This window comes from Phalacrocorax carbo, chromosome 22 (genome assembly GCF_963921805.1).
Source record: "Phalacrocorax carbo chromosome 22, bPhaCar2.1, whole genome shotgun sequence".
Classification (NCBI taxonomy): Eukaryota; Metazoa; Chordata; class Aves; order Suliformes; family Phalacrocoracidae; genus Phalacrocorax; species Phalacrocorax carbo.
This window is the reverse complement of record NC_087534.1, coordinates 5494973-5518099: the sequence shown is the minus strand read 5'-3', so window position 1 is coordinate 5518099 and position 23127 is coordinate 5494973. Positions and strand designations below refer to the sequence as shown.

The 23127-nt window shown below is 50.4% G+C and overlaps 2 protein-coding genes across 5 annotated transcripts; one reads left to right on the top strand and one right to left on the bottom strand.

The window, feature by feature from the left end:
* Nucleotides 1-2941: 2941 nt before the first annotated feature.
* LOC135316771 (heat shock transcription factor, Y-linked-like) lies at nt 2942-8943 on the bottom strand. 3 transcript variants are annotated; one of them, XR_010376020.1, is made up of 3 exons: nt 4658-5852; nt 3332-3997; nt 2942-3224 (listed from the first exon to the last, which is right to left on the bottom strand). XR_010376020.1 is itself a non-coding variant. In XM_064471304.1 (2 exons), the coding sequence occupies exons 1-2, from the start codon at nt 5174-5176 to the stop codon at nt 3491-3493; spliced, it is 1026 nt and encodes a 341-aa protein (XP_064327374.1). In that variant the 5' UTR covers nt 5177-5852; the 3' UTR covers nt 3241-3490. The 3 variants fall into 3 exon arrangements, 1 of the variants encoding a protein (XP_064327374.1); XR_010376021.1 differs by lacking the exons at nt 2942-3224; nt 4658-5852 and adding an exon at nt 8830-8943 and having other exon boundaries at nt 3241-3997; XM_064471304.1 differs by lacking the exon at nt 2942-3224 and having other exon boundaries at nt 3241-3997.
* Nucleotides 8944-9011: 68 nt separating this feature from the next.
* On the top strand, nt 9012-21380 carry SRSF4 (serine and arginine rich splicing factor 4). Of its 2 annotated transcripts, XM_064471207.1 has the most exons (6): nt 9012-9201; nt 15723-15865; nt 16748-16860; nt 18612-18826; nt 19685-19768; nt 19947-21380. In XM_064471207.1, the coding sequence occupies exons 1-6, from the start codon at nt 9095-9097 to the stop codon at nt 20728-20730; spliced, it is 1446 nt and encodes a 481-aa protein (XP_064327277.1). In that variant the 5' UTR covers nt 9012-9094; the 3' UTR covers nt 20731-21380. The 2 variants fall into 2 exon arrangements, with proteins under 2 accessions (XP_064327277.1, XP_064327278.1); XM_064471208.1 differs by lacking the exons at nt 9012-9201; nt 15723-15865 and adding an exon at nt 16233-16422.
* The last annotated feature ends 1747 nt before the right edge of the window (nt 21381-23127 follow it).

Here is a 23127-nt window from a genome sequence, read left to right as displayed (position 1 = left end):
ATCTGGCTGGGTGGCCGGGCCCAGAGAGTTGTGATCGGAGCTAACCCCAGCTGGGGCTGGCCCCGAGCGGGGCTCCCCAGGGCTCAGTGTTGGGGCCGGCTCTGTTTGATATCTTCATCAATGATCTGGGCGAGGGCATCGAGGGCGCCCTCAGTGAGTTGCAGGTGACACCAAGCTGGGCGGGAGTGTCGATCTGCTGGAGGGCAGGAGGGCTCTGCAGAGGGGCCTGTGCAGGCTGGATCCATGGGCCGAGGCCAGTTGTGTGAGGTTTAACAAGGCCCAGTGCCGGGTCCTGCCCTTGGGTCACACCAACCCCAGGCAGCGCCCCAGGCCCGGGGCAGAGGGGCTGGGAAGTGCCCGGCGGAGAAGGCCCTGGGGGTGCTGGCTGACAGCCGGCTGGGCATGAGCCAGCAGTGCCCGGGTGGCCAAGGAGGCCACCAGCCCCCGGGCTTGTGTCAGCACTGGTGTGGCCAGCAGGGGCCGGGCAGGGATGGGGCCCCTGTGCTCGGCCCTGGGGAGGCCCCACCTCGAATGCTGGGCTCAGGTTTGGGCCCCTCGGGGCAAGAAGGGCCTGGAGGGGCTGGAGCGTGTCCAGAGAAGGGCAGCGGGGCTGGGGCAGGGTCTGGAGCCCAAGTGTGCTGGGGGGCGGCTGAGGGGGCTGGGGGGGTTTAGCCTGGAGAAGGGGGGGCTGAGGGGAGCCCTTCTCGCTCTCTGCAGCTGCCTGAGAGGGGCTGGAGTGAGGGGGGGTCGGTCTCTGCTCCCAAGTCACCAGTGACAGGTGAGAGGGAACGGCCTCAGGCTACGTCAGGGGAGGTTTAGGTTGGAGATGAGGGAAAATGTCTTCCCTGCCAGAGCGGTCAGGCCCTGGCACAGGCTGCCCAGAGAGGTGGGGGGTCACCGTCCCTGGGGGTATTTAAAAGACATGTAGACATGGTGCTTAGGAACATGGTTTAGTGGTGGACTTGGCAGTGTTGGGTTAACAGTTGGACTCACTGACGTTAAGGGTCTTTTCCAACCTAAATGATTCTATGACTCTACGATAATCAGCACAGGAACTGGACTGTGGCTGAGGGTCTCACTGGAGAGGGTTGGGGGAAGGAAATGTCCATCTGGCCACTGCTGCCTGCTATGGAAGGGGTTTGTTTGATGGCACGTTCCTATCAGTAAAAAATTTTTTGTACATAAACACCCCCAATATATGTATATTTATTTATAAATCAGATATACTAATATATGATAGTATATATAGTATATAATATATTATAGTGTATATATAGTATTATATGTACTAATGTATTAGGTACCTTTTCAGACAATCACAGGCAGTAGAAATGAAACAAGTAGGCAATAAAGGTGAACAATATTTCTAAACATTTCTTTTCTTTTACTCCATTACTAATAGAACCCTGCCTTTTTCTCTTGCTAAAAAAATACCATTAATAATAACAACAATATTTTATAGTGAGGACTCTGTGATGCCTACGCTTCATTAGTTTTTAAAATCTTCCTTTAGTTCTTTGTGATACAGCCATCTGAAGAGCTGGTCCTAAATCCAGTTTATTTTGATACTTGGTTTTAATGCCTGTCATGGCTAAAACCAACTCCTCACGCAGATGTGTAGAAGCAAATGGCAGAAGTGCATCACCGGCTGCGCTTCTCAAACCCCGGTCCTTGTTTTTCAATCCATCTGCTGCTTAGGCCAAGGGTTTTCTTGGCTGGTAAATGTCCGTCTTCCCAGTGTCAGCCAGCTGTGCTTGCAAACTACCTGGAAGGTGTTGTGGGTTCGGGTTTTTAGCAAATGCTCTCTCCATAGCATGGGTTCCTTTCAAAGAGCAGTTACTGTCTCACTCGTCGTTCAAACGGTGCCTTGCCCTTGAAGGGGCACCGTAAGCGTGTTTATTTTTTGGGCAGTATCTGCGAGGTAGCATACTACTGACAGCAAGTGGTCGTCAGCAAACTTGCAACGCTTGTCGTTTTGTTAAATAAAATTCCTTTAAGTTCGACAGCTCTTTTAAGCCCTTTGCCGTGAGATAAGCAGCAAATCTCCGTGTGGTACGAGAGATTTTCATGGTTGCTCCCTGTCTCGTTCCAACGTATCATAAAGAAGTCATTTACTCTTGAGAATATACCATTGCTGTATGAGGAAACCTAAATGAAATAAAAATGACTAGAAGACAGGGAACTGCTGGAGAGAGTCCAGCGGAGAGCTACGGAGGTGATCAGGGGCTGGAGCATCTCCCTTGGGAGGAAAGGCTGAGAGACCTGGGTTGGTTCAGCCTGGAGAAGAGAAGGCTGAGGGGGGATCTCATCAATGCTTATCAATATCTGAAGGGCGGGTGTCAGGGGGATGGGGCCGGGCTCTTTTCAGTGGTGCCCAACGCCAGGCCAAGGGGCCACGGGCACAAGCTGGAACACGGGAAGCTCCACCTGAACATGAGGAGAAACCCCTTCCCTGTGCGGGTGCCAGAGCTGCACTGGCTGTTGTCCTCTTCGTCTGCGTACGGATGCTTAACTCGGGAGGCAGAATCACATACTGACCTCTCTGACTCGGGACCTAATTCAGGGAAGCTTTTCGCGATCGGGCCATGCTGTGTCGCGCTGCACGTTTGCTGTGAACCTACGAAGCGGCGATGGAATTTCTCATGAGCACTGTGGGTGTTTGCATAAATGGCAGTGAAGTGTGGAGCGTCCTCCCCAGCAGGAGTTAGAGGTCTGCTCTCAGGCAAACCTGGAATTCCCTGTTCTGTAGGAAGGAAGGAAGGGGATCATGAAGTAGCATCGTGTTTAAACGCTGCGGTGAAAGCCCCTTCTCTAAAGGAAGCCTTAGTCAATGGTGATGGGAGAGGCTGCTCCTCCGTAAGCCCGCTGTGTGCCTCCTGTAGCAGAGATGTAGGGCTTTGCCAGCTGCAATGCTGTAGTTATCCCCAGGTGGGATGCGGGACGGGCAGGAGAAGGCCGAGTCTGCTCCCTGCAGCCCCGCTGCGACCGGGGGAGCTGGGGGAGGAAGGGGCACGGACTCACCAAGAGCCATGAGGGGTTGGGTTGGTTTGAGTGGCCCTGGGTGCCGGTGCAGGTCCTGGATCAGCCCCAGCTTGGCCTTTTGCTGGGTTTTGCTGAGTGCGGGGCTGGCGCCTGGGGCCTTTGGCGTTCGCGGGCTGGAGCCAAACCCTTCATGTCCCCGAAGGCAACCCCCCGCCCCGGGCGTCGAGACGGCGACTGTGAGCCTGTAGAGACAGGACAAGGCAGCTGGGAAAGGTTTATTACTGAGAACAACAAACAGCGTATCATTACTTATCCCTGTAGTAAGGCACTTCCACTGCACGGCGCTTACCTGCTCCCCAAGGTCTCTGCTCTTCCTGGTGCAGCCCCCGCTGGGGCCCGGCGCCATCGCCGGCAGCTGCGCTCTTTGGCCCGCAGGCGCAGGTTGGCCAGCGGCGGTGGGTTGGAGCTTGGCCACGCGGCGGCCCTGGCCCGGGCACGGCAAAAACTGCTACCGGTACGGCCGTGAGAAACCGGGGAGCGCGGGACGGAGGCAGGCCAGCCCCGGGGCCCTGCGCAGCAGCTGGATCTGTCTGCCCAGGTGGAAAGGCGGGGAGCGCCACGGCTGGCGCGAGGGGACTGTCCGGGGCAGGAGGTGCGACAGCGTGTGGAGAAGCCGCGGTGGAGCGGGAGCCGCCTCCCGGCTGCCAGCGGGGCTGTGGCCGCGGCGCCGCTTTGGTGGGGAGGGAGCGGCACTGCCCGCGTGGGCGGCTGTGTCAGCCCGCGGCTCGGTCGGTGCGGAGCCGGGGCTTGCAGGTGTGTGCGTGGTGTTCGCTGCCTCCTCCGCTCCTACCGCCAGCCGGGCATCAGGTCGTCGTCTCCTCGGGTGCTCTTCCCTCGCCCTGGGGCCCCGCGGGGGTGCAGCTGGGGCTCGCTCTCTTTCCGCAGCACTTTGCGCGCACAACCTGAGGAGGTTGGGGTAATCCCTCCTGACAAAGGGGCTGTAGTAGAAGAGCAGCTACAAAATGCAAAGGAGGGGAGTTAGTTGCCATCGTCCCAAGGAGGAGGAGGGCAGAAATGCGAGAACTAAGCGTCTGCATCAGAAGAGACAGACATGGGCATTAAAAAGGGCTCTCTGGGGCATTTTGAACCTCAAGTTTCAGCTGAAAAAAAATGTTGGGTTTTGCATTTAGTTAAGTACTAACCACCCTTGTGTTTTTGGCAACTGGGAGCAGAGGAGCGTAGGGTATTAAAAAGCCTAAAAATGGATGGAGAAACCCAAATACCACTAGTTTTCAGGCACCTCAGCGTGGAGCGGACACGTTGGCAACAGTGCTGATGCTGACGTGTGTCTTTCTGGCGTCCAGCAGGTGCCACAAGAAGATTTAAAGTTTAGACGCAGCCAGATACAGAGCAAGCACAAGAAAAGCGCGATACGATGGGACGGTCTTTCCGTTTCACCGATTCAGAGTAAGCAGAAATGACCAAACTCTGTGTTGTCAGCATTTCTGCTCCTCCGCAATGGTGCATCGAGAATTCCTGAGGATGACCCGCGCGAGGAAATCAGCCCGTTTGCTCCCATCCCCATCTCCTCTCTTGTAAGGGCTTATTTTATCTGAACGTCACCCTCCTGCCCATAGTCCTGAGGGCTCTTCCGCGTGCGGTGGAAGCGACGTACCTTGCCCAGATCAGAACCTGCCGCTGCTGCTGCTCGCAGCTCCTCAGTGGAGACAGATACGGGAGAATCCGCTTCCATTTTGCAGAAGCCGTGGAGGTTAAGCTGGAGAAGGAAGCCTCTCATGGAGTCGGTTTCAAAGAGCCTCAGGGGTCCCCTCCTCCCCAGCACTTCCCTTCTGAAGAGTCTCTCCGCGATCACGACCCAGTTCCCGCTGTCGCCCCACCAGACTGAGCGGAAGCGATGGCTGCCGACGATCTTCCAGAGTTTCTTGATGAACAGGGAGGCTGCAAACTGGTTGCTCTTGGCAGAGACCTCCTTTGAGAAATAGCGGGGGATGATGGCGGCCCGGGATTCATCAGGCAAACCTTGACAGGCGCCGTCTTCTGCGAGGGGTCCGGTGGCAGCATCCCAGGGTGTTCCCGTGTCACCTCGCGCGTGGTCAGGAGAAGCTGAACCCGCCCGCGAGTCGGGCTCCTGCGGGTCGGAAGCCCGGGATGCCGCTGGTGAAGGCGGCTCCATTTCAACGGCTTTGTTCACAGCTTGGCTGCAACTTCCCGCCTGGCCCTTTCCCCGGCCAGCCAGGGCCGGTGCTGCCGGTCAGCGGGACGAACGCCGTGGTGCGGCGGCCTGGGCAGCGCCAGGGGAAGTTCTCTGTCCTCACGGTGACGCCTGTGCTGCATCTCGGTGACATCAGAGCGTGGCACCTGCGTCCCGGCAACAGGAAGCGGAGGAGAGAAGGAACTGCTGAAAAGCCCTGTTTTCTTCTCATGGGGAGAGCAGTTTTGAGCCGAGAAGTGAATCGACTGCGTGTGCAGTGGGAATGCCCTGCTAGGGCAGTGCTGCGTCCCGTGGGCCCTGGGAGGTGGTGCCCAGGGATGGATGGGGACGGCTGCAGCGCTGGGCATCCAAGTGCCCCAGACCTGAAGTTTTTCCCTTGGGCGCCTTCCCCCTGTGCAGAAATGCCCGTACCCTCTTCTATGGGATAAGCCCCGCTCTGGGATTTCAGCAGCGCTGCTTCTGTCGTGGCTGTCCATGTACCCTGGGGATGCTCCCAGCTTTCAGCAGGCTCTCCGTGCTGCTCCACAGGATGAACTACATGTGAAACGATACCTAAATGCATCTTGGCAGTGAAATAAAGTTGTGCCCTGCGCCCTGCTCTTTTCTTGGGTTGGGCTCCTCTGCTTTTCTTTGCTGTAGAACCTTTAGAACCCAAACGAGGAACCTCAGCGATGTTCTCTCACCCTTTTGTCAAGCTATGAACCACCTCTGAGTCAGAGGCGGACAACGGCGGGAAGAGTGACTTTCCACTTGTGGATAGTGAAATTGTGAGGGACCAGATGCATCAGCTGAATATTGCTCAGTGTCGGGGGGGCCTGATGGGCTTCACCCCAGAGTACCTGATGAGCCGGTGGATGTTATGGCAGGACCCCTCTCGACCATCTGCCACAGTCTGGGGAGGTCCCTGCTGAGTGGGAGGTGGCCAGTTTTATTCCCATCCACAAGAAGGGTGTGAGGGTAGAGCCGGGAAACTGCAGAGCTGTTAGTCTGACCTCAGTACCTGGAAGAATGATGGAGAGGGTCATTCTGGGTGCTGTTGAAAGGCGTTTAAAGAACAACGCAGTCACCAAGCAGTGTCAAGATGGGTTCACCGAGGGAAAGTGCTGTTTAACTGGTTTGCTGTCCTTCTATGATAAGGTGACTCTCGTGGTGGATGAAGGGAAGGCGGTGGCTGCAGCTTTTCTGGATCTCACAAGCGTCCTTCTGGACAAGTTGTCCAAATGTGAGCCGAGCAGGTACAGGGTGCGGTGGGCGAAGAACTGGCTGGGTGGCAGGGCTCCAAGGGTCGTCGTGAGTGAGGCTACGTGTGGCTGGGGACCGGTGACCAGCGGTGCTCCTGGGGGCTCAGTCGTGGGAGCGGTTCTGCTCAGTGTGTGCGTCAGTGGTCGGGGTGCAGGAGTTGAATGCACCGTTAGCAAGTTTGCTGATGCTACCAAATGGGAGGTGCTGTTGACTGTCTTGAGGGACGAGAGGCCTTGCAGAGGGATCTAGACAGATTGGAGCGTTGGCAGTCATCAATGATGTGAACCGGACGAGAGCAACACAGAGCCATGAAGAGTGTTTTCAATTGAAAATCTGAGAAGCAAGTTGTTGTCTTGGCTGTTGCATCTCCCAGCTTTCAGCAGGTTCTCCGTGCTGCTCCACATGTGAAACGTTACCTAAATATATTTTGCAATTGAAATAAATTGCTGCACCAGCTCAGAACAAGGATTTTGGTTATTTCTTGCACGGCCATGGTGCAGCATGGGTCGTGCCTTGGGTAATGCCATCCTGCGCCTGAGCATCCCACAATTTCAGAGTCAATGCAATTTTTTTTTTTTCCCGTAGGGACTTTTTGAGTATCGCCAGTGGAGAGTGGTAAATGGTTGCTCTGCTCCATGGCTGCATTTTGCTGATGGCGGGGAAGAGCCGCAAGCAGCACATTTACCTCCCTGGAGGCTGACGTGTGATGGAAAACCACGACATGTAAAATTACTGCTGCAGGGGAGAGTCTCACTCCTCCAGCTCGGCTTTTGGGAGTGAAAAGGGGGAGTTAAGCATCACACCTTCACTGGGAGGCACATTCTGGGTCTGGGGTGCAAGGAGAAGGGCAGTTGGGCAGGGCTGTTGCTCAAGCTTGGTGGGGGCTCCTCTCCTACTGCATTTGCTTTTGGAAGATCAAACCACTTTGAAATAAAAACTCACAGCCCATGTTAGCAGCCAAATTTGCTGGGCCACATTAAAGCCATTTTATCCCCTAGTAACCTCTCTCACGCAGACCTCCCTTAGACAAGAGCACACCAAGAAGCCTACTAGATGTAACCTGTGATAAACTCCTTGCCAGCATCTGCCCTCTGCTCTCCCATCACTATTACACACCCCAGTATTTTGTATTTTCATTATCCCTGTAGCAAAGCCGCTGGCGTTGGAGGCAGGGCAGCAGCACGTGCCCCAGTGCTTTCCTGATCGATGAATAAACTGGGGAAAAAAGCAAGAAAAGGGCTTTGAGATCGTTAAAAGCACTATTAAGCATGACATAAACCAGAAAAATTAATGCAAAGCTTTTATCCCCCTTGTTTATTTGACTTGGCAATAAAACCTAACAAGCTTTAGAGAACTCTCTTACTTTCACAAAATGTTCCCGAGTGCTTACTCCTACACCAGGGCACGAAGGAATAAATAATTAAATTTAACTCTACTTGTCAAACAAGCGGAATCGCGGTTGGAAATCCACCTGCTGGCGTTGCAGAAACAATGTATTAATTTTTTAGGGGGGTGATGGTGAGGGTTTTTTGGTTGGGTTTTTTTTTTTTTTGGGGGGGGGTGGGGTTGGCTGCTAAGGCTGACGTGTTCCCAAGAGCCTCTGCTGGGATTTGGCGTGATTTAGGCATCTGATGTGTCAACTGAAATGATAAAAATAAGTCCCCAAAAATGGCATTTAGGGATCTGCAAGAGCAATGTTGTTGTTCATCAGTGGGAATGAGGAATGGCTGAGTGCGGCCAGGAGTGGGGATGTCCCCAGGGAGGGGGGATGCTATGGGGGCACGCCTGAGCACCCCAGGGTGTGGGAATGGGGGATGCCCATCCCTGCCTGCATTTGGGGAAGGAGGAGCCCATCGGTATCCAGAGTACTGGGAAGGGGGCAGCCCACAAGCCCCTGCCAACAGGAGACCCCACAAGCCCCCTGACACGTGGGGGACCCCCATCAGTGCCCTGCATATAAGGGAAGTTGGGACCAGTATGGTCCCCTGCACAAAGGGAAGGGCGACCGCCGTCCCTGCTATGTCCCCCAGCCCACTGTCACATAGAGCAATAGAAGCATTAAGGTGCATTAAGCATTAAGGAGGCTGGTGGCCTCCTTGGCCACCCGGGCACTGCTGGCTCATGCCCAGCCGGCTGTCAGCCAGCACCCCCAGGGCCTTCTCCGCCGGGCACTTCCCAGCCCCTCTGCCCCGGGCCTGGGGCGCTGCCTGGGGTTGGTGTGACCCAAGGGCAGGACCCGGCACTGGGCCTTGTTAAACCTCACACAACTGGCCTCGGCCCATGGATCCGGCCTGTCCAGGTCCCTCTGCAGAGCCCTCCTGCCCTCCAGCAGATCGACACTCCCGCCCAGCTTGGTGTCACCTGCAACTCACTGAGGGCGCCCTCGATGCCCTCGCCCAGATCATTGATGAAGATATTAAACATAGCGGACTCCCGGAGCAGCGAGGCCCCTTTAAGAGCCGTACGGCTAGGCCGGGAGGCGTGGCCTTACGTGACGTCTCCCCCCCTTATCGCTCCCTCTCCCCTCCCCGCGCTGCGCTCTGACGTCGTGCCGCCGCCTCGCTCCGCCCCGCCCCCGCCGCGCGCGCTCGGCCGCCGGTGCAGCCCCGCCCCCGCGGGCGGCCCCCGCCGGGCGCGATGCCGCGGGTCTACATCGGCCGCCTCAGCTACCAGGCGCGGGAGCGGGACGTGGAGCGGTTCTTCAAGGGCTACGGCAAGATCTTGGAGGTGGATCTCAAGAACGGGTGAGCGCGGCCCGGCCCGGCCCCTCCTGCCGCCCGCCGGCGGAGCGCGGACCGGTCCGGCCCCGGGCGGCGGCCCTGGGGCGCGGGCGGGGCGCCGGGGTCCCTGGGGGGCGGGGAGCACACGTCTGAGTCCCCCCCTGGGGGGCGGGGGGGGAGGACGCCTGGGTTCCCATGGCAGCGGGGTGGGGGACGGGACGCCGGGGCCTGTGTGGCGGGAGGGGGGCAGGACGCCCGGGTTCCCATGGCAACGGGGAGGGGCGGGCGGGCCTGGGTCCCTTCTTCAGTTGGGCGGGGCAGGTCACCTGTGCCCTGCACCCCGCTGGGGGGAGGGGGCGCCCTGAGGGGTTCCCCTCCACGCCCAGGATGAGCTCGCAGGGGTGAGCCAGGCCATACCCCAGCCAGCACACACACACACACACACACACCCCCAAAACCCCATTGGGGTGCAGGCACACCCAGCCCCCCTTTGCAGGCACCCTCCTTGCAGCAGAGGTCTGCCCTCGGAGCCCTGGGGTGGGAGGCGTGTGGTGGCACCAGCTCGTGGGGGTATCCTGCTCCCCCCCAAAGCCTGACCCACCCCCTGCGGTCCCCCCTGACCCCCTGCTGCACCCGGAGGGGTGGGATCCCGCTCCGCCAGGACATGCCCAAGACATGCAAGTGTGGATTTCTCAAAAGAAAGCAAATTGCTTTTTTTGGTGGGTTTCTCCCCCCGACGCGTGAAGCCGCCAGCCTCATGAGTGTTGGCGTCTTTAGTTTTTACAAGACACCCAACTTGAAGTCTTGCTCAAAAAGACTGAGTGGAACGTGGATTCTGTTGTTGTTAGCCAGGAGAGCCAATTATTATCAATTATTATTTTTGCTGGAGGCATTGAGACAAGGAATGTCTTGTAAAAGTTAGTCCCTGAGCATTAAAAAAACCAAACTCATTAAGTTTAAACGCTGGTTGTACTGGTAGGTGTATGTGTAACAGGTTTGTAAGATGAATAAAAGCTGTTATTCAAACAAACAAGTGTGCACGTGTCACTGTTTCCAACCAGCACAGCCTCAGGTGCTGTTGAGGATTGCCTGTACCTGAAATATTTGAGCAGTCTGTTTTCCAGTCCCACTGAGGATCCGTGCAAGTAGTTTTTTGGGGGGGTTCAGGTTTTCTGTTGCTGTTTAAAGCCTCCAAATTAAATATTTCTGTTTCATAGACAGATGTTGGGGGGAAAAACCCAGACTTCCTTGGCAGATGTAGAACTCCCAAGTTACATGGCTAACGGATTTGTCTTCTTGCTTTATTGAAAAGTATCTCCCAAGGACCAGCCCTATGATCCCAGCTCGGCGTTTAGAGATCGTCTGCGGGGAGGTGGTGCGGGTGCAGGAGTCGCCTTACGGGTGCGCTTGAGCGGCCCAAACTTGTGGCGCCATGAGTACGGGCGGTAACAGGTACAGCGGGGAGGCAGGCACAGCCTGCCTGCGTGTGAAATTCGGGCGCCCTGTATGCGACGCACTTTCTTCCAGAGCTAAAGTCATTTTTGTATCTTCACTTGGGGGAGACAGAGTTCAAAAGTTGCAGGTAACAGAAGGAATACGGGAGGCTTAAGATAATGTAGTTGAGTTGTGGCTCACCTTGCTGTTCCCGCTCTGTAGCTGGTTGCTTCAGCTGTGGGTTAGGTATAGCTCAGTCTGGATGTCTGGGGTTAACTCAATTTAATTCCTCCTTTAGTTGTATATTCTGAAGTTCTTTCAACAGGCTGCTGTTGGTTTGTAGCTAAATTCCGATCGCTCAAGTCAATTTTCTGTCAAACTGGAATTTGTTTGTCTCTGCTTGGTGTCTCCTTGTGCTGTGCTGTTGCCGGGGTGCTCTGTGGTTTGCTTTGCGCTCTCTCTGATCCTTTCTCCACGACTTATTTTTAGTAGTGCTTAGCAAACGATTAAAAATTACCGCCGGTGTTTGACTTCAGAGGTTCTTTCTGTTTCTTCTGGAAATTTGTGGGCTATTTTGGGTGCTCAGCCAGCAGATTAGCCGCTCGGTATTTCAGCAGTTAAGCTGAAATGCTTGAGCAAGAGGATGAAATGTGATACGGCGGAGTCCTAAAAGCTTAGCTGGGTCTCGCTTGCTGCTAATTGTAATTTAAGCTTGCAATTCGAAGGCTTAAAGCAATCTTTACCTGAGAGAAGGATGGGAAAATAAAAAGTCTGGTTTCTGTGGTGTTCTCCGTTCCACATTGCAATTTCTGATTGTACGCTCATAATTTTCATATTCTTTTTTCCGACTCAGAACTGCACTGACAACCGGCACCGTGTGTGGTGGTAGCGAACGTATTATGTGACCAGAAAATTGGACTTTTCAGCCCGCTCTTTTATCTCCTAAAAACACGCTAAAAGCTAGCTGTAATAACTCAAAGAGCTGCAAGCTTTCATTGATAGGCAAACCTATTTGCAGTCTTGCTACCCTAAAAAAAAAATAGTCTACCTGTGTACTTACCTGCCTGCATCACTCTGACCAGCTTTCGAGATTTCATGCAAGGCAGAAGGATGTACCTTCTCCAACAGATTGAGGAACGCAATTAAAACCAAAAAGCTTCAAAATTCAATTCTTTCACCTAGCTAGGTTTGAATTCTGTAGTTCTTGCCCAAAGAGAAACGATTTGATTTCCCTGCTCCATCCTTGCCAAAATATTTAATGCCCATTAACTTTCATTAGAACAATTGGTGTTTTAAAAAAAAAAAACCAAATCAAATTGCTGTCACAACATACTGATACCCAGTGCTGAAACCTAGATGACGGTAAGGTGACCTGCTAATGAATTGGGCCTTAATTCCAGTGGATTTGTGGATTGGTTTTTTTTCTTTCTTAATATTAGGGTGAAATGGTGAGATTTTAATTTCTTTTTGCTTTAAGGTGTTCCAGGAGACCAGAGATTCTCAGCAATGTTTGTCATGAGTCCAGAAACTTAAAACAATTGCTACCAAATATTACATTTAAGTAGTTGAAGTATTGAAGTTCAAATATTTTTTGAGGTTGTAACTTCAGAGACTCATTTAAGTGAGTGGTTTGTGCCCTGGCTGTAGCCACGGCGGAGCACGTCTGGCAGGCACAGTGCTGCCTGCGTCTCCGCCGTTCCCCTCCCTGGCTATGGAGCGTACGGTGCACACTCTGAGGGAGCAGCCTAAATGGATCGCAAACCATCTACAAGTGAACTTTCAGGAGCACTTTTTAGGGCTGGATGCTTTGCATTCTTTATTCCAAATGAAGCTGAAGGCAGGAATCAGTTTTTCATGTGTTTCCTCTTCTGCAGCTGCTCACGTCGATGCCTGCTTGCCGCGACCTCGCTCATCCAGAGACGTTGGAGGAGCGGTGAGGTGCAGCGAGCTCACTTTGAGCGTAGCTATCCGTGCAAAGCAATTGCACAGCGTGAAATTCAGAAAGCTGCCAAACCGCCAGCTTGATTTCTTGAGAGGAGAGCGGGGCGAGAGTTGAGCAGGTCTCTCCCTTGGGAACCTACAAAGCAGCTCCTGAATTGACCCTGCAGCCGCCGGTCAAGCCCCAACAGATTGCGGCCCATCTAAACCTCATGGATTTCCAGCCTGTGTTGGCAAAGGGCAGGGAGAGCAGCTCTGACGTCCTTCTCGGCTCGTGGGACTCGTGCTTTTGGGCTCCAGCACCAGCCGTTGATGAGTAGTGGGGAAAAATTGGCACCTGGGGAATGCCATAGAGGTGGGCGCTGTGGTGAGGTGGGTGCCGTGGTGGTCCTGATGGGCTGGCATGGAGGGGGGGTGCCAAGGCAGCTGGGAGGATCCAGCAGGCTTCAGTAGCGATGCAGGGTAGGGGAGCAGCTGAAAGGAGAAAGATGAGGGTCTGCCTTTTATTTGAGGTATTAAGCAATTTTAGAAAATCCTATTTTTCCTTTCACTTCAGATTTTAAAAATGAAAAACCCGCCTTTTAGGAGGTTCAGTCTATCGGAATTGCTTGGGATAAGCACATCCTCCTGTGGCTCTTTCCTTTTTTGATACATGAGCAGAAAATGGTGTAGCTTCACATTAGCTGAAGTAAATTGCATTGACGTTTTTAGTAAGTCCTTTTATGCCACGTATGAAGTAGTAATAGTAGACATTTAAAAGAAGATTTACTTGCACTGCTGTCATCACAGCAGGTTCAGATTGCTGTAGTTAAGGCTGTGTCAGCAGTTGTGGCTTTCTGTGGTGTAAAACTGTGCTTCTGAAGGTTTTTGATTCATGTTTTTAGGTCATACGGTGCAATGTTATACATATAAAACAGGTGGATCAGTACTACTTTCGTTTATGAGTGATGTGGGGTATGTTTTTTTAGTATTCTTTAAAAGCAAGTCATCTCAAGGTTTGTGTGAGCTTGCTTGTTTGTCTTAAAGAACTGCTGGAGGTGCTGTGTGGTGTCGGGTGTGCGTCACGGGTGACCGAGTGCCCCCAAGCAACTCCTGGGTGCGCTTCTGGAAAGAACAATTTTAATACTATCCTCTGATTGAATTCAGATATTCCTCCATTATTCTAGCTTCAAATGTCTGTGCATTTATTGTCTTGAAAGTGCTGGTGCGTACCAGGTACTTCACCTTGTAAGTAATTGCTTTTAGGGTGAGATCTGAAACATTTGAGCTCACTTGCTCTATTTTTGGAATTGAAGGGAAGAAAGTTGCAGTTTAAATGGTTTTATAATGACTGTGATTGTTTCAATTGTTATAAATCAATCACGCTTGTTTCTTCCGTGAAACTACAGCACTTACATGCGAAAGCAGCCACCTTATTTGTGGTGTTTGGAGTCATTCTTAAGTATTTTGTTAATACAGGTACCATTACACAGGAAAGCTGTAGCTGTGGTTGGGGGAGGTAGTGAGAAAGCTTAAAAATGGAGTGACCTAGAAGGGGAAGCCAGCATTTTTGTATCAGGGGTTTGTTCTTCTGGATTATTTAAAACACCAGCACTCTCAAAAAAATTTCCTCGTGTGGCTTGTGGAGACCCCAGTTCAGCATTAAGTGTCTGCCTACAGCAGCCGGAGAGGTTGTAGCCAAAAAGAGGCTCCCAGTTGTGCACAGGGCTGCAGCATCCTTGGCTGTGGCCTCGGGGACTCTGGAGCCTGGATCTGGCCTTGGCAGGTAACTGAAGGAGAAGTGATTTCAACTGTAGGTAGACACTGAACTCCAATAAACAGCACTCTGATGCTTTTTGTCCTCTTCCCCTGACCCGTTGGGATAATGGGCATCTACACAATGTTGGTTTTAAAGAGGTGTTTAGCTCTCATCAGGGTAGAAATTGGCAGGCTCGAGTTTTGCTTCAGTGCTGCTGTGAGTTTGCCCTGCAACTGTAAGCAAGTCACCGGCTTGTCCCCAAGCACCAGCTGTAAGAAATTATTTAAAAACCCTGCGCTTGGTCTTTTGGGATCCCCAGCCAACCGGGATTGGGCACTTGCAGCAGCCTGACATTGGCACTGGTGTCTGTGGCACCCCTGAAGATTAAACGCTGGCTTTAACTTTCCAGGCAAGCGGTGGCGTGCAAGCTTTTGTCTCTGTTTTGTGTTCGGTTTTGGTAATAGGAAGCCAAATCCACAATGTTTATCTGAATGTTGAAAATAAGCATTATATGTTTTTTCAGTTTGTACCTTTCCTCTTGCACTTGATCTGCCCATGACTTCCAAGCCTTGAGCAAGGCTCAACAGATATTTTCAAACACAAAACTTTCTCTGCTCGTCTCTGGACCTGACCCTGTGCTGCCCTTGCAAGGCCTCTTGGCCGCAGGTGGAGTCTTTGTTTGCCCGGGAAATTTGTTCCTGGCTACTCTTGCTGCATTTTCTCAAGTCCCTTAACAAGGCTTGGACTCGCCAGGCTCCCTTAAATGCTAGGATATTGGAAATACAGCAGGCATAAAACACTTTCTCAGCAGTGCGTGGGAAGCTGCAGGTATCGCAGCAGGTGGAAGATCTGTCCTGTTGCACGAGTACGTTGCTTTTCTTACCCAAACCGTCAGTCCTGTCCTCAGCCAAGAGTAACATGAGTCTGATGAAAGCAAAATCCTTTTTCCTATCCTGCCTTCGTATTTTATTTCTTCTTGGACCTTTCACACAGGGTGCACAGACTGCTTGTGTTTACAAGATGAATGAATATATCCATGTGAAGTGTAAGAATTAAGGTAGCTTCCCAATAGAACCAGGAATGAACCCAGGGCTCTTCAAAAATCAGGATAAATCCTAATTCGTGGAACACCCACAGTATCTATCAAATGCCATATCTATCAAAAGCCTCGCCACTGTTGAGCGAGTTCATTGAATAAAGCGGCGTAGCACCGTATTTAGTGGGTTTGTGGGATAGCGCTTGTGCCCTTGAACCCCGAGGTGGCCTTCAGGAGGTGGGAACCGCCGCTCATCCGCAGGGCGGCACGCGGAGGGGCCCGCTCCTCGGGCTCCGCAGAAACCGCTGCGGGGTGCGAGTTGGTTTTGGGCGCAGACACCTCGGGTTCAGTTCTGAACCTGATTAATTAAAGTGATCTTTGTTCTCTCCCTCTCTCTAGGTACGGCTTTGTTGAGTTTGATGATCTGCGAGATGCAGATGATGCTGTTTATGAGCTAAATGGTAAAGACCTTTGTGGGGAGAGAGTGATCGTTGAGCATGCCAGAGGCCCACGTCGTGACAGCAGTTACGGTTCTGGACGCAGTAAGCACTAACATGCATTTGTATCCGTGGCTTATTTTAAATAAAATAATTTTTTGCTCATTTTTTTTAAAAAGTAATTTTAAAAGAAAATTATATGAAGTTGTGAATAGTCTTCTGTAACTGTAAATGTAACTGTTGATCTGAATATTTATTAACTTGTTTTCTGTATTAAACTATTTTAATTGATAAATTAATAAACACAGTTTCTTGTACCATTTTTATTATTATCATTTCGTTTAACTATTTGAATGGTTTATTTGCAATGTGATGTTTAACATAGACTTAACAAAGACCTCAATGTTTTAATTGAAAGAGTCCTTTGAGGCTAAGATGACTGCCCGTTCCATTTGCTGACCCGGGGTTACCTTTCCATGAGAGGCTCTTTGACCTTTGTGGCCCTTGGCTGACCAAAAAAGGAAGCCATGTGACGACCGCAACCTTTTCCCATTAGACCTGGGTGGTGAGGACCCCAAGGGTTAGAGACAGATGAGATTAATCTGAAATAGGTGCCTGAAAAGCTTTATTCATGTCAGATATTCAGAAAACCTTTAAGCAATGTAAGTAACATTAGTCAACTGGCTTAATTCGGTTTCTTCTTTCAAACTGTTTTAAAAATAACTTAAATTTAATTGCATGTTAATCGTAGCGTAATTATAATTCTGTGTGTTGTTTTAATTATGTGCTTGTAGTAAATATTTGTTTTTTAATGCTTTGGAGCTTTGTAACATTTTATACTAAGGGGATTGAATTTAGGCCAGTGGGTGGGTGAATTTTTAATCCATTATGCGATCGTACGGGGCAGAACAGTTTTCATCCGGGATGTAGAGAGCGCGCTCCAATTCCCTAGTTGAAGTACTGCTGTCTGCTTGTCACCTCCTAAAGGTGGATATGGTTATAGAAGAAGCGGAAGAGATAAGTACGGTCCTCCTACCCGTACAGAATACAGATTGATTGTGGAAAATTTGTCAAGCCGCTGCAGTTGGCAAGATCTTAAGGTATGGGGCCCCTTTCTTTACCCTCTCTCTATTAAAGAGCGCAAAGGGTAAAAAAGTTAGCGTCCGTTTCTACAAGGGAAAAATGGTGTACGCCTGTGTTCTTGACTCCAGCTTGTTAATAAATCTGTGCACTCATAGGCATACAAGTAGATTTTGGAAGTAATACGCACATTAAGTCCATATGGAAGTGTATTTGCAGACATGAAATCATTAACGCAACGTCGGGAGTTGCACCTGCTGACTTGGTGTCGCTGAGGGAGTAACTTTTTTCCTTACCACAAACCAACATCACGTACAGATGTGTTTATCTTGCCTTTAAACCCTGTCAAAACAGACTTTAATCATGCCAGTGGTAGGATTCACTGGAGATGGAGGAGTTCACCCTTGTCACTTTGGATTCCACTCAAGAACTTGTAAGGTGCTAGAGCTATTTGGAAACAATAGCATTGTTCTTGCACAGTCTCTGTTACGAATTTCCACATGAAGTAAAGCTGTTTTAAAGAGAGTTTCAGGGAAAGGATGCCTCCAGAATGAGCAATCATGCAAAACTGCTGCCAAAAGTTAGTATTTGTCAAAGTCGGAAGGAGTGGAAAGTGATTCTCGGCAGTGGAAGCGCTGGGTAACACTGTGTAGCCCCCAGTGCCTCCCAGTACGCCGGAGGTGAAGTGTTGGCTCGTGATTATCTGCATCATGGATGGGGGGGACAGGCCAGGGAGCAGAATTTCAATAGTAGGTGCAAAAAGGTAGTGTTTCCTTATCAAACGTAGCAGCAACGGTTAAAAACACTTGTTCTTAGAGGAACGCTTTCTTTTATGGTTCTCTTTTAAGGATGTGTAAAATTTGTTCTAAACAAACTTTGACGTAGTAGAAACTGGTCTGTAATTGAATATGTAACACTAGTTCAGGTACGTACTGAGATTCTTCGAATGTCTCTTGCTGTTAATGCTTCACACCGTCAATAGCTTGTCTTTGCTTCTGGTATTACAAATTGTAAGTAGAGCATGGCATGATTAATCCTCTACTGGATGCGTTGCTTCTTTTGAACAGCTTTCGTTTCAGTGTACCTAAGGTGGGAGTAGCTGGGTTGAAAACAGGCTGAACTGAAGTTCTGTGCCAGAGTCTGCAGTGGCTGAGAGACGGCCCTGCCTGACGGCTTGCTCAGAGCAGGGCAGGAGGGCCCTCCCTGGCAATCGGAGGTGTTCAGTAATTGAAACAGAGAAGCCAGGAAGCATGAAGTGGGAAAATGAATTGAGCTTTTACTTGTGGGGGGGTTTCTTCCAGCAGAGTGAGAGACATTACCTAGGTGGAGGACGAAGGGAAGTCTGCTTGCCTGTGGTCTTCTTGATGATTTGTGTTCAACCTCAAGTTTATCACCTTTCCCAAGTTACCTTCAAAAATGTGATTTAGAGAGCAAGCATTTTATTTTTTTAATCCCTTTTTTAATTTGAAACTTATCATAGTCCAGATCATATTTGATATTAGACTGTAGATGGGAGACCTTAAATTAACGTTTGGCTCAAAGCTATCAACACCACCTTGGTTCTAATCACACAAACTGTGAAATGGGAGCGTGTTATTGGGTTTGCTCAGAAACCTTGGCATTAGCACTGCAAATGCTGTTGGTTAAAAGCCTTGCTGACATCCGTGTGAATAGAAGAGGCTAAGTGAGCGTCGCTGCAGAAATGAACGGGGTCAGCCTGGAAGCCTGACTCTGGATTCGAGGCAATGGTTATTCTGTCCTCTTCCTCTAGGATTATATGCGTCAGGCAGGGGAAGTGACATATGCAGATGCACACAAAGGAAGGAAAAATGAAGGTGTGATTGAGTTCAAATCCTATTCTGACATGAAAAGAGCCCTTGAAAAGCTGGACGGGACAGAAGTAAATGGCAGAAAGATTAGATTAGTGGAAGACAGACCTGGATCGAGACGGCGCCGCTCTTACTCCAGAAGTCGAAGCCATTCGAGGTATGCCTCTTTAATGTAGCTCAGGCTGAATCTAGCTGCAATTACACAAATATACAGCAGGTTCCAAAGCACCTCGGAAGTGTTCGGAGTTCTCGGTGAACCTAGTTTTTTGAGAATGTATTAGTTACCTGCAAGTAACAAGGGAAGGAGGCCTCTGTTCAGAGGTGTCTTGGGGGATGTGTGTATCTGCAGGCTAAGCACCCGACAGCGTGCTGCTGTTCTTCCCCAACGACATCGAGTCCCTAGCCCTTGCTGTCCTGCGGAAGGCTGCATGGCAGGTGGAGCTGTGCACACAGAATGAAACAGAAGGTGCTTTTAATGCTTTGGCTCTGAACACTGTGTTCTGCTGTGAGCACCAGGACTAACAGTTCTTTCTCAGCTTGGAAACCCCCACCCGTTCCCTGTTTCTTAGAGATCTGCTGCTTTCGTTGTATGATCGGGAGAACCGCTCCAGCACGTGACCACGTATTTTTTGCCCTTTCCATTCTGGGGTAGAACTTGTCACAGGAAAACTCAGGCAAACTTCTGCTGTTCATAGAACAGCTTGCTTATGAAATCAAAGCCTGAAGTCAAAGCTAGTGGCTCTGACTTGATTGGGAAAGTGGTTCTTGCTTCCTTATCTTCAATAAGGTTGCATATTTTCTTCTGGATTAACACCCCTGCTCACTTCCAGACATGGCAGCAGGAGATGAGCAGTGGGGAGAAGGGTGTTCTCTTTGTGACTTTATTGTGTAACACTCACCATTCGGCTGCTTGAAAGGTGCTTTAATACTATGGGGTTTTACCCACAGGGGACGAGGGGATCACAAGCTCTCCGTGGGCATGTGGTGACGTTAAGCTGATTGATTTTTGTTCCAGGTCTCGCTCTCGAAGCAGACATTCTCATAAGAGCAGGAGCCGCAGTGCCAGTAGTAGTCGCTCCAAGAGTAGATCAAGATCCAGGTATGTCTTTGTGTTGGAAGAAATGGGGGCTACTCACTTAAATGAGAAGCATCATCCTAAATTTGCAGTAGGAACACTTTGTTTTTTCTTTTCCCTGTGGTATTATGCGCAGTATTTAAGTGCTAGTCAAACGCAAGTCACGCTAAAGTGGAGCTGTCTGTTGCCTTTGTGCTTTCAGGTCTGTGTCCCGTTCCAGAAGCAAGAGCCGTAGTCGAAGCAAGAGCCGTAGCAGAGGCCAAAAAGAGAAAAGCAGGACTCCGAGTAAAGAGGATAAAAGTAGGAGCCGCAGCAGGAGTGCAGAGAAATCCCGAAACAAAAGTAAAGATAAATCTGAGGGCACTCTCCATAACAGTGATGAGAAAGCAAAGAGCAGGAGCCGCAGCAAGGAAAAGAGTAGGAGCAGGAGTAGGAGTAAGGACAGGGGAGAGACGAGGGAGAGCATGAGGAGTAGGAGCAAGGAGAAGAGTAGAAGCAAAGAGAGGGAGAAGAGCATTAGCAAGGCTAGAAGCAGGAGCAAGAGCAGGGATGAGAGTAGGAGCAGGAGCCACAGTAAGGATAAAAGGAAAAGTAGGAAGAGAAGCAGGGATGACAGCAGAAGTAGAAGCAGGAGCCGCAGCAAGAGTGAGAAAAGCAAGAGGCGCAGCAAGCGAGACAGCAAACCAAGTAGCAAGAAGAAAAGGAAGGACAGCCACGAGCGGTCCAGGTCAGCCTCCAAAGAAAAGGAGCATCTAAAATCAGATTCTGACAAAAAAGAGGCAAAAGGTGAGGGGGAGGATGCAGCCGCACGTCGGGTGTCTCGCTCCAGGTCTAGGTCCATTTCCAAGTCAAAACCAAATGTCAAATCAGATTCTCGTTCCAGGTCTAAATCTGTTTCAAAGCCTAGGTCCCGGAGCAAGTCTAGATCTAGGTCTGCCTCTAGGTCACACTCCCGATCGCGGTCAAGGTCTCGCTCCAGATCCTAACCTTGCTGCAGCCACACTTGGAACGGTTGGAAAAGTCTTTTGTACATGTTTAGTAGTTATAGCGCAAGTGATTGAAGTAGAAAACATGTCGATGCTGTATATTTTTAACAACCCTGATGGTATGTCTGTCATTGTTAACTGCAGCGCTCCCTCCCTGCAGTGCTCTCTGGTGCAAGGCTGTTCAGCAAATTTTCTACCCTACAGAAAGGTTCTCTTTAAATATAACTCCTCCTAGAGCACCAGAATTGCCCTGTTTTCCAGGAAGAGCCTTGCAGAGAACGAGCGCTGCACCTTGGTGGGTTTATTGATTGCAGTGATGACTGATAGGTAGGTACGACGGCTTCAACAGTCTTTGCCCTTGAATTGATGCCCTTCGATGTATGCCATTTAGTGGAAGTGCTAAGTCTTAAGTTTCATACTATTTTTGTTTCATATTTTTTGGACTTACAAAGTTATGAATAGCACAGTCAAAAGGAGGAAAAAATAGGTACTTGCAGTAATCCATAGGGAAAAGCATAGTTCCATATTCTGGTATTGTGACAATATCCTTGTTTTATATTAAATTTTTTTATTTTATTTTTCCCTGTCTTGCAAAGTACAGTGATTCCTGTTTCCATGAAATTTGAATAAAGACTATTTTTGCTTGATGACATTTGGTGGTGGTTCCATGGAGTTGTGTTGCGATTTGCTTTATATTGGTAGGTGTAAGCTTGAATCCGCAGGCGAGGTACTCGCAGAGACTGGGGTCTAGGTTTAGAAAGCCGCTTAATATTAAAGGTAGTCACGACACTCGAATGCAACCCAGTTAAAATAACTCATTTCTCTAGAAATGCTGGGTTGTTTGGCGCTTTAACATTTCAATAAGGAGAACACAGGAAAAGTAAGCAGAAGCAATAACGAAGGTGACAAGCCTGTTTTCCACTGCATCAGTGAAACTCAGTGAGAGCTTCAGCTTCCATTATACAGGGCAGAAAGTTTTTCACCCGCTGAACTCGCTCGACTCAAGCCAACCGGAATCATTGTTTGTCCCACAACATCTTACGTGTTGTACAGCTGATGCTGGAGGTGAGCGCGGCTGGCCCGGAAAGCGCCCTTCGCTGCCTTTTGCTTTATTCTGTAGATCATCAGTTCAGTCATTTCCTCTTTCCACAGCTTTTCTTACAGTCCCGTTGGGAAATGACGGGGGAAGAAGCACGATGCTTTTAGAGGGGTTTCTCTAGCCTAGCACACTCAGCAGGAGAACGCGAAGCCATCCCAGCTGCTTACTTCTGGTTCTTCTCCGACTTCACGTCCCTGACTGTGGGTTTGGGATCTCAGGCGTGAACCATCACTTTCTAAATAAGGTGTTCATCCGACCCAGGTGGGACGAGGATGTTACAGACTTTGATAGCACGAACCAGCCCTTGCTCCAGGCACCGCGCAGCAGCCAGTGTTTGTCTTAACGTCCGCCCCGAAATGCGGGGGGGGGAACTGTAGGTTGGGGATTTCCAGTCATGGAGTGAAGGTTCCGTTTGTGTATGGCCCTTTCCTGGAAGGGAGCTGCTCTACAGAACCCCCGTCTCCTCTGCATTGGCCGTGTCCAGAGGGGCTCTGGGAACTGGAATTCCCTGGCACTCGGTTCCCAGGTCCGGCTTCTCCAGTTACACGCCGAGCAATCTGGAGCTGGGGCTGGAGCCTCAGCTTGTCTCTTCTCAGCATAGTTGCCAGGAGTTTTTTCCTGCTAATAAAACACCTGTGCTGGGGGGAGCCTTTATAAAGGGGGGAAAAAAGCGCAGGATGTGCTTCCGAGGAGCTCTGGGCTTGGAAACAGTGGGAGTGGCAGGGGCTGCTCTGCTGGCGTGTCTGCCTCGCTGGGGGAGGAAGGCAGGCAGCTTCTAGCAGGAGTTTTGCAGATATTCCTGAATAATAACCTGATTTTAGACTTGGGCCATCGGCAAATTGCTCAAACTGAACTTTCCACAAGCTCTTCTGTTGCACGGGTGGTTTTGAGTGAGGAACCGACGTCCCCAGCACCCCGCTCTGCCAGCCAGCAATGTTCTGAAAAATAACGGGCAAAACATATTTTGCAGGTTCTTACTTGGTCTGGAAAAAAAAAAAAAAGCTTAGTTATGGCTTAATCAAAAACTTTTCTTTAGCGACGGCAGTCCTCGCAGCTAGATGTTAACTTCATAGGTGCAAGTAATTCCGTATAATTTGATCATTTGAAACTTGTGCTGCCATATTAAAAAGATGAAAGGGCCATAGATCATAAGAGTTGCTTTCAATGCAAAATATTTCCGTAGAGTTTAAGAGGGGTCAGGGCTCGGTGAGTGGCTCAGACTTTATCAAATGTCATATTACTACAGCAGAAAGCTCTGCAGAAGCGATATATAGTTTCTTTAGAAGGAAAAGTCTTTT

Coding starts and splice junctions, on each gene's coding strand:
- LOC135316771 (XM_064471304.1), bottom strand. CDS start 5,176: ATGGAGCCGCCTTCACCAGCGGCATCCCGGGCTTCCGACCCGCAGGAG. Junction 3,998..4,657: donor CAGGTTCTGATCTGGGCAAG/GTACGTCGCTTC, acceptor TGCATTTTGTAG/CTGCTCTTCTACTACAGCCC.
- SRSF4 (XM_064471207.1), top strand. CDS start 9,095: ATGCCGCGGGTCTACATCGGCCGCCTCAGCTACCAGGCGCGGGAGCGG. Junction 16,861..18,611: donor GCAGTTGGCAAGATCTTAAG/GTATGGGGCCCC, acceptor CTCTTCCTCTAG/GATTATATGCGTCAGGCAGG. Junction 19,769..19,946: donor AAGAGTAGATCAAGATCCAG/GTATGTCTTTGT, acceptor TTGTGCTTTCAG/GTCTGTGTCCCGTTCCAGAA.